Source organism: Urocitellus parryii, chromosome 10, assembly GCF_045843805.1.
Source record: "Urocitellus parryii isolate mUroPar1 chromosome 10, mUroPar1.hap1, whole genome shotgun sequence".
In the NCBI taxonomy this organism is placed as follows: Eukaryota; Metazoa; Chordata; class Mammalia; order Rodentia; family Sciuridae; genus Urocitellus; species Urocitellus parryii.
The window spans coordinates 54,416,903-54,430,007 of record NC_135540.1 but is presented as its reverse complement, the minus strand read 5'-3'; the positions used below and the strand labels follow the sequence as shown (position 1 = coordinate 54,430,007).

General features: G+C 38.8%; 1 protein-coding gene across 1 annotated transcript in view; it reads left to right on the top strand.

Annotated features, from left to right (window-relative positions):
- Positions 1-13,105, top strand: part of Papss1 (3'-phosphoadenosine 5'-phosphosulfate synthase 1) — a 110,158-nt gene that overhangs the window by 86,217 nt on the left and 10,836 nt on the right. The window contains exon 11 of the mRNA XM_026403185.2: positions 10,288-10,517. Within this exon, the coding sequence (XP_026258970.1) occupies positions 10,288-10,517 (230 nt within the window). The remainder of the gene's footprint in view (positions 1-10,287; positions 10,518-13,105) is intronic.

Here is a 13,105-nt window from a genome sequence, read left to right as displayed (position 1 = left end):
AACTCCATCAATGCCTGGCTGTAGCAGCACCTGCATTGGCTTCTGGTCACCACCCTCAAAAGCATGGTCTAATAAAAATAACACAAAAATGTTGCCAAGGAGTAGAGGCATGGGTCTGGCCTGGTTTGCTACCAGTTGGGCTGTAATTTCAGCCTAGTCCTTTTCAGACTTCTCTGAACCAGGTGTGTACACCTTGAGTGGTCATTTAAAGGATGTACAAGTAAAACTAAGTTTCTGTCTTATTCTTAGTCATTTTCTAATTTGTCTTACTGTAACTTCATATTGAAGGAAGTCATGAAAACGTACATGTTTTGTATTGAAGGAAGTTAGAAAAGCACACATTGCATGCAATGAAATAAATTTTATTATTTGAACACAAGCATATCAACAGCACCCAGATTTTAAGAAAAAGACTTCAATCAGTGCCAAAAGCTTTTTTTTTTTTTTTCTGCCCCCTTTAATTTGTACGTGCCTTCTCCACAGTAGTCTCTGTCCTTGCACCTGATGTTATACACACATTTTGCTTCTGTTGAGGATTGTGTACTCTGGGAAGCAGACTCAGAGGGTAAAAATAGGATTCAGAAGATTTATTAGGGAAAACTCTTAAAATCAACACTTGTGTAAGGAAGACAAAGAAAGAAAAGGAGCAGGATTGAGCAGAGGGAAAAGTCGAGCTCAGTCCGTGGAGGCCTACAGTTTGCCCCTAGGGAAGTTCTGGAAAGGCCCTTCAGAGATATCCTGAGTTGCATGAGACACAGACCCTGCAGTCCATGCCAACCAGGCTTTGGCTGCTTAAGGAGGGGCACATGTTGACACTGCTGCTCATGTCATCAGGGTCCTCTCTAAAGAGGGCAGTTCCTGCTGGGTGTCTATTGGCAGCATTCCAAGGAGCTGGGGACTACTCTTCCTGACCTGGGGGAACTTGAGCCCTGTGCAACTATATTCAGTTCATCCTGTCATGATACTTCTGTGACTGAAACCATACACTCCTTTGTGTCTGGCTTTTCTAACGTTCCCATTATGCTTGTGAAAAAAATCACCCTTCTTGTTGTAGTTAGTTTGGTATTGAAGCAAGTTAGAAAAGCACACGTTGTTCATTCTCAGTGCTGGGTCGTGTTCTGTTGTAGGATTTCACCCAGTTCCTTTCAGGGGCATGTGGGCCATTTCTGGGTTTTTGCTATGAACAGTGGTGCTGGCATGAAGATTCCAGCGATGTCTTCTTGTGAACGTGTCTGCTGGCTGTAGCTTGGAGTGGGATTGCTGGGTCATGGAGTGTGCTTTTTATGTTCAGCATTAGATGATGCTCCAATCTGTTTTCCAGTGTGACTGTACTGTTTTATACTCCCATCAGCAGTGTGACCCCACCAAACTTGATCCTCTTTTATGTTAGCCATTTAGATCTTTTAGTCCTGTTTAGCCAAGCACGCTAACACTTTCACTGTTTCTTTACCAGCCACAAAATTCTTCTCATTGGACCAGTTTCACTGAAGAGGAAATGGAGATGTGTAGTAAATGAGTTGCAGTTAATAGATAATGATAAAGAAATAAAATATAATAGCAGTTTTACTGACTTTATTGTATTTGTCAGGCAATATTCTTAGTGCTTTACATATATTAACAAAATCCTTTATAACAATAATATGAGAGTAGGTATTACAATTGTTTGTGATTTACAGATAAGGAACTTGCTCAAGTTCAGATAGTAGTAGAAGTAGTAGTCATAGGAATTTGAACCTATGTAATCTGACTCCAGAACCATGCTGTGCAGTTTCACAGAGGTTTTACTATTATTTAATGTTAAAATATTTTTAAAAATATGTAGATACTTTATTTTTTGAAAACAGACTGAAAGTAAATTGATATAGGAGTTCCAAAAGAATGAATGAGGATATATCTGGCTAGTATTCATCAGTGGTAGACTTTCTCCAGTGACAGAGGGACTGTCAAACATTTATCCCAGCCTACAGTGGTGGTTTGATATTCTTTGTATAGTCTGCGTTCTTATTCTTGTATTCTTTTGATACTTGCCTCATGTTGGTAGTAACACCTGCCCATGTTTTTTGTTGTTGGTGCTGGGAGTAAAAAGGTTAAATGTAAATCACCACATTGCCTGACTCATGTCCATATATGGAATTAATATTATTGGTTGCCTTTAGGGGAAAAAAAAAAAAACACTGAAATTACTGTGCCTGAAAAATCACTGTGCTGCACATTCCCAGTAACCTATTCTGTTCCCACATGAGGGAGCTGTCTCTATCTCAAGGCTGCTTCGTATATATAGCAATATGGAGGTGGGGGATTCTCAATAAACAGTCTTTTGGAAGTCTTTTGGAAGACCTGGAGTTTTGAATGTAGCAGAAAGCTTGAGATGGCCTACCTCTCATAGGCTTCGTGTCAGAGCTTGCATCTACAGCCTGAATTGAAATGCCGTGTGGTGTTTAATAATAAAAAAGTTATTACTATATAAAATGAAAGTAGCCATTTTTGAATGCCTGCATATGTGTCACATACTGAACTTATGCTTGTGAAATACACATTTTTTTTCCCATTTTACAGGTGAGGTTACTGAAACTCAGAGAAAGTAACTTAATCTCTATCAAAGAAACCCCAAGCTGGATAGAAGTAAAATCGAATTTTATTCAGGAATTATTGCAACAGGGGAAGAGAGACTTCATTATAGATAGAGTGAAACTCAATTCTGAATACAGTGCAGACAAATGGGGATTTATAGCAAAAGAGCAGGGAAGGCTCGGGGGACAGAAAATGAGGAAAAAAACATTAGATATTGACAGTTGTAGTTAGGATTCTTGGTGAAAGTAGGCTAACACGTGTCACCTGGGGTGCATGGAGGATGAGGAATTTGAGCAGACATGGAGGACCATCCAATATGGAGGTGGGGGATTCTCAATGAACAGGCTTAGCAAGAATTTTGCTATAGCTGGGTAATGCAGTCCCCCAAAAAGATGGACACTGAAGGACAAGACTAGTGTACCCACATCAGCCTGACTAAAGTTGAGTCAAGAGGAGGGTCTTTGTCAGCCTTAAGACCAAAGAGATGCAGAGCTGGGATGGCAGTGGACCTGGTTGACAGGCTGGTGCCGCCTTTGCTTTCATTTCATTGCCACCAAATGCCTAGAAGTACCTTATTTGTTAGGAAGAGTACGCAGTCACACTAAAGTTGTATTTGTCAGTAGACCTCTGCTCAAAATGTAAATTATGAACTAAGAGATGTGGTTCTCATCAGGAAGCTCCAGATCTGGTGCCTGGGCAAAAGGCAGTTTTAACATCTGAACTTTTAAGTTATAAACTTTGGAAATTCTAGTAAACATCTTCATATTTTAAACCATTACATGTTTTAAGGCTTATGACCTGGCAGTATTTAAACTGTTAGCTTAAGTGGCTTATGAAAGCTATCCATTTTCCATTTCTTTTTCTTTAATCCATCACTTGTGTGTTTGACTTATTTGGTGCATTTGCAAACCTTTAAGTGAAGCATTTTCTTATAATAATACACACATACACACACCCTTGTTTTTGTAGCTTTTCTAGTGACATCAGGAAGAAGTCTGCCAGTAACACTTATTTGCCAACTAATAATAATAAAATAAAAACAATGATTCTTCCTTTAATCGTTTTCTGTAGGTCATTTAGAAGGCATTGATACCAGATTTGTTTCCTTAGCACAGATGCTTTTCAGAACAATGAGCAGCTGTTAAGACTGTTTGATTATCAACAGGATGTTCCTGATTTTCCAGTCTATAAAGATTTAATGTCTTGATTCCTAAATTCCATTTTAGGAATGGGGTGAGAGGAAGATTGGGGGTAGAATTAACTTTTTAATGCTAAAATGGTGTTATCAGTGTACATTTTTAACCATGTGAGGAGTTCAGTGGCAATATAGGAAATTCTGTGTCTCACCTCATTAAATACTAAATCTGTGTTTATAAAGAACAAATGATGCTTTCTAAGACCTGTTACATGGAAGTGCTAAGAGGAAGGTACAATTTGGAATGTGGCTATGTATAATGAACAGCTATATCCAAGGCTCATGAAGTTTTAATGAGGATTATCAATTACATTTGGGCAAAAAACTCATTTGTTGGAGGTGGTACTTTGTTTTATCACAAAAGTTATTCATGCACTGTTAAATGACTCCTTGGTAGAAACTGACTCTGTGTAAATGAGCAGATGCCCTTAAACAGGGACAATGGGGACATATTGCCATGTGAATGCCTTGTTTTACACCAGTATCTGGAGCAATAAGTAGGGTATCTGTTAGGCTATAAACCTGTTCTTACCTGTGAACATTTCCAGAAGCTCCAACAATCTACAGGGACTTTTTACTTCTTGAGATCTGAGCCTAACTATATAAGCCATACCACTCCCAAATAGTAGTTATAGTTTTAAACTTCTTTGGGGTTTTGGATAATTCTGTCTTCAACTCATTCATTTTATTCACAAGTTTCTTGAGTAGTATTAAATAGATTCACAGTCTTGCATCCAAAATCTTTGTTGTGAAATGTGAACCTCAATAAGTTTTCTACCATGTTCCTGTTACATTGAAAAAGTAATACAGGGGCTGGGGATGTGGCTCAAGTGGTAGCGCGCTCGCCTGGCATCCGTGCGGCCCGGGTTCGATCCTCAGCACCACATACCAACAAAGATGTTGTGTCCACCAAGAACTAAAAAATAAATATTAAAAATTCTCTCTCTCTCTCTCTCTCTCTCTCTCTCTCTCTCTCCCTCCCTCCCTCCCTCCCTCCCTCCCTCCCTCCCCCTCTCCCACTCTCTCTTAAAAAAAAAAAAAGAAAAAAAAAAGTAATACATGGCAAGGATTCAAATTAATACTGCTTTCTAAAAAGATCTTACATGGGCCTCAGGTACATCAAATTAGATTGGTCATAATCTGTGGTACATGGTACTTTATCATAATCATTTGTTCATGAATTGATTGCTCTTTTAAGATTTCAATCATATATTCATTTTTATTTTTTGTTTTGGTATTGGGGGTTGAACCCAGGGGCACTTTACCATAAAGCTCTATCCTCAGCCCTTTTTATTTTGAGACAGGGTCTTACTAAATTTCTTTTGGCCTTGCTAAGTTGCTTGAGGGTGGACTTGAATTTGTGATCCTTCTGCCTCAACCTCTGGAGTTGATGGAATTTCAGGTGTGCACCACCATGCCCAATTATTTGATATTTTTTAAAACCATTTACTGAAGAACTATGAATTGCCTCTGAGAAATATAACATATCTACCAGGTGCTTCTAATAGTCCCATGTCTCTCCTGCCGTTCCTTTCCCCCAGTGGGTAATCAGGGTCTTTAATTTTGTATATTTTTCCTTGTCTGTGCATACACACACCCTTGCGTGTGCCCATACACACACAGTTTATCACATGTACATGTGCTTAAATGATCTATTTATTAGCTTTACTTTTTTTACAACTTTTAAAGAAAGGTATAATGCTATGTTGTTGTTTTGGACTTGCTTTTATTGCTTATGGTACTTTCAGGTACCTTTATGTTACCAGGATTCTTCCATGTGGTTGTGTGTATAGCTGTAGTTCATTCATTTTCACATATGTGTCATGGTGTTTCATTAGGAGAACATATTGCACTTTGTGATTTTCTCATTGTTGAAATATTCATGTTTTTACCTTTTCTCTGTTTTGTATTATTTTTTGCTGTAAAATAGTGAAACTTTCAATCAAAACATTGGAAAACAGGAGAATAGGAATATGGTCCTGAGAGATTAAAAAAAAACACACAAACAACAACAACCAAAAAAACCCCACTGCTACGTGACCTCTGGTTCTCTGCCTGGAGACAGTCTCCTGACCTCCTCCAGGCAGTTGGAACCCAGTAAAGCACAGTGGTCTTGCCGAGCTTGGGAAGCAGAGACTGGAATCATGGCTGTGGAACAGCTCACTTGCTGAGTGCTTACCGAGAGGAGAGGGCAACACAGAGAAGAGCACAGGACTTTGAGAGTGTTTTCCATCATCCATTGGACTGTGCTTGTGCAACTCTGCAAGGCCTGGTAGAGTGTCTGCAGTAAGTTTGAGGGAGATGTGGAGACACTACAGGTCACAGAATTGGAAGATGCAGTCCAGTCCAGTTAGAACCTTTCCTAAGACTGGGCTTTAGACCTCCTTGAAGAAGGTATGGATTCAGCCTACTGTATGGTGGAGAATTTCACTGGATTGTTGGACCAGAATTGGCTCATAGATTCCAGAGAGCAGAAAATAGCACTCTAGAGCTCAGACGTAGCTCAGGCTGCTGAGCGGGAACTTGGAGTGAGTTGGTGTCAGGAGCACACTTGTGCTGGATGCACAGTGGGTGAAATATATATTGGTTTGGACATAGAAACAACCATCTGGGGCACATGTGAGCACAGGCTGGCAGCGTGCAGTGGGAGGCAGGGATCCCCTGCTGAGGCAAGGCTTGGAGTGGCCCTGTGTCCATGGGAGGAGGACTGCAGCAATCTGGTCACTGAGTTCAGACTAGGGCTTTGAGGTCTGTGAGAAGGATTGTGCAGCAAGCTGCTGGCGCAGAGTGCCATCAGATGTTCCCTACACAGTCACGACTGACAGACCATGCAGTAGAAGCCAGAAAAGTAAAATGTAGTTTACCAGGACCAGGAGGAGAAGCAGCCTTCCTCCTGCAATGTCTTCAACTGATAAAAATTAGCATCATGCTCACTGTAAAGAAGAAATGCTTAAAATATTCAATCTGTCATCTCTGAGTGGGTACCAAGGGATAAATTTGAAGTCGAGAGAGAATTGTTTCATAAATGATAGAAAAAACTAGACCAGACCCACCCAACAAGGTCTAAAGCCAAGCCACAAAAAGATAAGGAGAGATGTCACTCAGTTACCTGCTTGCTAGAATTGACTCTGAATACTCCAGAGGAAAACAATGCAATTCAGATTCCTTAAATCATTTACTAGCCCATCATACAACAATAAATTACTGGAAGGAAGCAGTTGTGACTTCTGATCTAGAATAAAAGCTGTCACTAAAAACATACAATGAGATGGCAGTAATGTTGGAATTACCAGGAGAATAGTATCTGAAGTGAAAGCATTTACTGGATGCCCTTAAATGTAGACTAGAATTGGCAGAAGAAGTCAATGAGCAAAAATCAGAAACTTATTTTAACAAAAGGAAAAAAATTGGGGGGAAAAGATGAGCAGAGCCTGAGTGATTTGGGAATATCATTAGATGTATAATGTATGTCTGGTTGAAATTCTGAAAGGCGGGGAGTGAGGGAAAGAAGGAGATTATGGAACAGAAAAAGTTTTGAAAAAATAATGGTTGAAATTGGTTAAAAAAAACCCTACACATTTAAGAAACATAGTGAATCTCAGGATGAATCCAAAGGGAAAAACAATAAAATATGCATATATAATTATTCAGCTGAAAATTATTTGTAAAGAGAAAAGGAGATAGGGGTGGGAGAGGGAACATTTCATCCATAGGAGCAATAGGATGACGGCCGACTTCTCAGTAAGAAACAGAAGAAGTGGAGTAATATCTTAACCCATTAAGTCTCAAGTTTCCAATTCTGCAAACACAGCACAAATATTCAAAGTTACCATAATATATTTATTGCTCAATTTAAGTGGTTTTTTTTTTTTTTTTTTTTTTTAGGATTGAGTCCAGGGGTGCTATCCCACTGAGCTATAACCCCAGTCTTTTTAGAATTTTTAAATTTTGAGAAAGGGTCTTGGTAAGTTGCTGAGGCTGGCCTCCAACTTGTGATCTTCCTGCCTCAACCTTCTTAATCACTGGGGTCACAGGTGTGCCTGGTTTCAAAATTTTTTGTTGTTGTTGTTTTTAAAATATTTATTTTATTAGAGTTTCTGGTTATACATAGTAGTTCAATTTGTTTTTCTGTGTGTTCCAATAGGACAAAATTGGTTAAAGAAAAATTTAAAGAAGAAAAAAGGGTGAAGTAAAAAAAACCTTTTAATCTATATTCAAGCAAAAATATCATTAAAAAGTAAATGTGAAGTAAAGCTATTTTCAGATAAATGAGATTTAGGGAAGAAAAAAGTTTACAGAAACCTTCAGCAGAACCCTTGTGGGTTCCTTTATGTGCTCAGATGCTCTTGGTGAGTGGCTAGGAAGGCTGTGAGAGCAAAGACCTGGCATTTTCATCCTTCCCAGAGTGAGGAAGCTTCTGCCATTGAGGAATAGGAAGATTAGGGAGATGATGAGTGATACTTGCAGAGACAAACAGCAGGGTTTGCCACATATGATTTAAATTACTTTTGTAATCAGAAAATAATAGTATTTGTTAGTTGGCTCATAGATACAAGTGAAGCAGAAAATAAATCGTTTGTTGTTGATTGACCATTTACAGACTCTTACAGGGCTTTCTAGAAAACCTTTAGAAATTACCTTATATTCCTTCAGACACCATGCTGACTTCTGGGCATCACAAGATAATACCTCCTGACCTAAGTCTGCCAGGGAGATAAACAGGCATCTTCCTGGTTTTCAGCCCCCTCTTCTAGGCAGCATGTCACCTAGGATAGCCTGACTCCGAAGTCTGCATTCCTAACTGGAAATCTCTGTAGCTCGCTTGCTTTGCACCCTCTTGGTTAAAGGTTATTAATTTCTCAGGTTATAAGTTGACTCAACAATAGGCCTTCTATTTATTTATGTTGGTTACAATTTTTAAAGTAGTTCTCCTTGGAAAACCATTCACTAAAATGTAAATTGAAGTTAGTCGCCTATAGGAGAATGTTGATACCCTGTTTGTTCTACTTACATTTAATTTATTCATATAACCTATAAAAGTCTAAGAGGTGAGTTGATTTTTCTGATAATTTTTATAAAATTCAATTAGAACTAGCTGCTGCCCACAGTATAGAGCATAACTAACCCCATAGTAAGGTGCTTAATTTGTGGGGGATGGGAGCTCTCCAGTTTCCTCTCTTGTTTTAAAACTACAAAAGGGTTTGGATTAAATGATTTGAACTTCCTAACATTAAAATTAAGACATTCTCATTTTACCAATATTTTGGTGTTTGAGAGATATTTAATGAACAAATCAAGTTCATTTAACTCAGTAGAAGCAGCTTCTAATATTCATGAGGTAGAAAATATTTTCCATTGAGTTGCAGAGTAATTAATTGATCCTAAAAGTCTGCTTGATCCCTAGGTAAAATTTCTGAATCTGAATTAGTAGAGGCCATTGGTGTGTCTTCTGTGTGGGAGCAAAGGGGAATGACGTGGGTGGAAGAAGGTGTAGCATGCACCTGTGTGTGGAAACCAAGTCTGTTAGCATCATGTTTACCATCTTGTTCATACAGAACTAGCACAGCTCAATGCAAGTCATACCAGTGCTCAAGTAAAATAAGATTCAGTTACAGGAGCTTGGGGTTCTCTCTGTTCAGCTGTCAAATGGGGAAAGAGAACCACCGTAGTGCTGCGGGGCCTTTATGGGCCACATTTAGAGGTACTACATATGACTTTGGCTCTGTTCTTTGGCCAGAATTCAGCCATATGGTCACACTGCCAGGGAGGATGGGAGTGGTATAACTGTGTATTCACAAAGAAGGATGCAGCACCGTACATAGAAACACAAGTACTGAAAAATAAGGGACAGAAAGTCAAGGTAATTATTGACTAGGAAGAGCAAGCAGTTGTATAAGGAGGGGAATAATAAAGCTGATAATGGCTAGCATTTATTGTATTCTTATTGTGTACCATGTACGACTCCAAGCCCTCAAGTTTCATTTTTTTCCTCTGAAATTTTATGAGATAAATACCATTATAATTTCCATTTTACAAGTGATTTTACCAAAAATATTGATGTCACTGGAGTAAATGGAATGGAAAATAAAGTGAGTAGAATAAGAACAAAACAGCATCTTTCGTAGTAGGAAATCTAAATGATGTGAAAATAATGTCTCTATTATGTAGTATGTGACAGAGTCTAGACAAAGTAGCAGAAGTATGTACCAGTAGAGATGTCACAAAAAGTCAAAGGGCTGAGGGTGCAGCTCAGTGGTAGAGAACTTGCTTTGCTTAGCATCTATAAGGCCCTGGGTTCCATCCACAGCACTACAGAAAATAGGAGCTTACCCCAAAAAAGCTGAAACCCTTCAGTATGACTAATTCAATTATGGGAATTCAGTTAAGGGATTGCCCTTATATACTGCACTTCTAAAACTTTGCTTAAAAAAATGCAAGTACCTGTATTTATTATCCATTTACTACTTTTCAGTACTTGGTCATAAAAGTATAGATATCTAATATGCAAACTTTAATTCTAGGTGCAGTGGCATTGCCGAGCAAGGATGGTGGCAGGAGCCAATTTTTACATTGTTGGACGAGATCCCGCTGGCATGCCTCATCCGGAAACAGGGAAGGATCTTTATGAGCCAACCCATGGTGCCAAAGTGCTGACAATGGCCCCTGGCCTAATCACCTTGGAAATAGTTCCCTTCCGAGTTGCAGCTTACAACAAGAAGAAGAAGCGCATGGACTACTATGATTCTGAACAGTAAGTTTTGCATTCTCTGCACAAGTCTGTGTAGCCCTTTGCAGTCCAAGCTGCTTCCAGAGCTTTCGAGTGTTACTTCATCTTTACAACTGTTCAGATGACTGGCTTTGTTGCACCCACTCAGAATAAGGCAACTCATCTCTCATTTAAAAGTTAGAAGTAGAAATAAAAATTGAATCTGCTTTATTGTTCATGGTTTCAGGAATTTTGAGTTGAAAGGCAAAATTGAGAGTTCTGTGTCTACCATGTCTGCTACCAAGTGTTGGTACAAATTATTGCTGGTATTGAGCACATATGTATCTCCCTTTGACTGACAAAGTTATGGTAATTTCTGACTATAGGTAATTTCTATAGGTGGTGCAAGCTGTGCATTTAAAGTGGCACTGTGAAGCTGTAGAATCAGAAGTTACACATTCTAGCCCTGTCTTTGCTATGCGATCTAATTAGTCCTAAGTTTTAAGGGTTTTTTTTTTTTTTTTTTTTTGTCCTTATTTTCTAATCTCTGGAATGATGGCGGTGGACAAGGCAATTTCCCCCTATATCAAAATCTGTAGCTTTTTCTATGATTTGGAGTAACTAGTTATTTTGATATTTCAGTAGGTGCTTATACATAAGACTTGTTTTGAGACTCATGTACAGTACACTTGCTTTTATAGTACAAATTATGATTAACACTCAGCAAGTAAAACAGATTCAGCAAGTAGAATACATTTATTTGTTTACTTTTGATCAGTGTCAACTTTCTTGACAGGCACTACTGAAAATTGACTCTGTCTTGTCTTTTTTCTGTGGCACTTTACACTGGCCCCATATTCAGGAATGATGCTGACCCTGACATGTCCTCACTTGATGTGGCCCATTTTGTCACAGTGTGACAGGAAAGAAAAAGAAACCTTTTTAAAATTAAAACAACAGTTTTCATTGCCCTCCTCAACCTATAGGCTAAAAAGCTCCTGCCTTGAATTCTAGATTTAAACCCTAAGGAATGGTTTCTAAAATAGATATACGTTTCTTTTTGGTTAATTTCTTTGAGGTAAAATAAGTTACCCAAATAAAGAAATATTATTGTTGCCATTGGAGATTGGAGAATTTGTTCATTTCTCATTTAATGACAAATAATTCTGAAGACAGTCCACATTTTAGATGGCTTTCTGAGTGATAACTATAGCTAAAAATAAAAGAAAGTCTTCTGAGAGTGAATGAACCAAAAAGGTTTTCATAACTGATGCAGGCAAGTGTTAAAGAACTCCTAACCATTTCTTAGATGTGTTCCCTGAACACTGTAACCCAGATTCCAGCTTAGTTCTGAACCACCAGAATTTGCAGCTAACCAGAACATTTTTATCCTTGTACAAAATCAGATTCCAAACATCTAGGAATAAATAGTTTGACATCATGTGGGTTTTTGGTTTTTTAGAAAAACCTTTAAAAATATATGTGTAGCGGGCCACAATGATGCAAGCCTGTAATTCCAGCTACTGAGGAGGCTGAGGCAGGAGAATTGCAAGTTGAAGACCAACCTGGGCAACTTGCAAAGACTGTCTCAAAATAAAATTTTTAAAAGGACTTGGGAACATAACTCAGTGGAAGAGTATGGGTAACGGCCAGCTTCTTGTTGGGGAATTTTCTTCCTGCCGAGGAGGGTGTAAGGTCTAGGATAATTAGTGAAGAACAAATGACAGAGTCTGAAATATATTTTCAAAAGCAGAGGCCCTGATAAATCCAGTCCACATGAGAGCTGGAACTAGACAAAAGAAAAATGGCTCCAGTAGTTCATTTAAGGGAGGATATCAAAGGTGGCGATAAGCTTTCTAAGGCAGTGTTGCTTCCTGATGTCTTGCAATTATCAGGTTAATTAGCATCTTGTCAGGTCACACCCATCTCAGGTGCTGTGTGGGACATGACAGATTGGAACAGGAATTCACAATGTCTCTGGGCAATCGCACACAGAGGAAATGTCTACTGGTAGTTCCCAGACACCAGATGTTTCTATTCCCTAGGCTACGGTACATGGTGGCTCACACACAGCATGGCTGGCTTGCTACAGAAGAGTGCCTTCCTAGCCTGTATGAGGTCCTGAGCTCATGCTCCAGTACTGCCACCCCAAAAATGTATATATGTATGCATGTATATTTATATACACATACTATAGTTTCACTAAAAATACTAGCCTTAAAAGTGTATGCTGAAGGTTATAAATTGACTTTTTCTACCAAGGGGATGCCTCTTTTGAAGCTTTAAAAGGAAGAATTACAAGAAAAATGAAAGCAATTATAGTAAACTTTGAACTGCATTGCCACATAAGATTATTGAAACCTTAAAATATAAATTATAAAGGAGGATTAAAAGGTTTCAGGTCCTGTCCTGTCCTTTCGTGGTTAACTTTATGTAGGCCACAATCAAACATTCTAATTTACTTAGTCCATGGGGAGGTCTACCCATTGGTAATTCTTTTAAAAGGCTCCCACCTAACCCCCAGAGGAAGGGTAGTAGCACCTTCCTATAGTCTATGATACACACAGTGTCAGAAGTGGACTGCTGGGATAGAGTGTTTTGGGTATCTCACCCAACACACAGATTATTTGTTT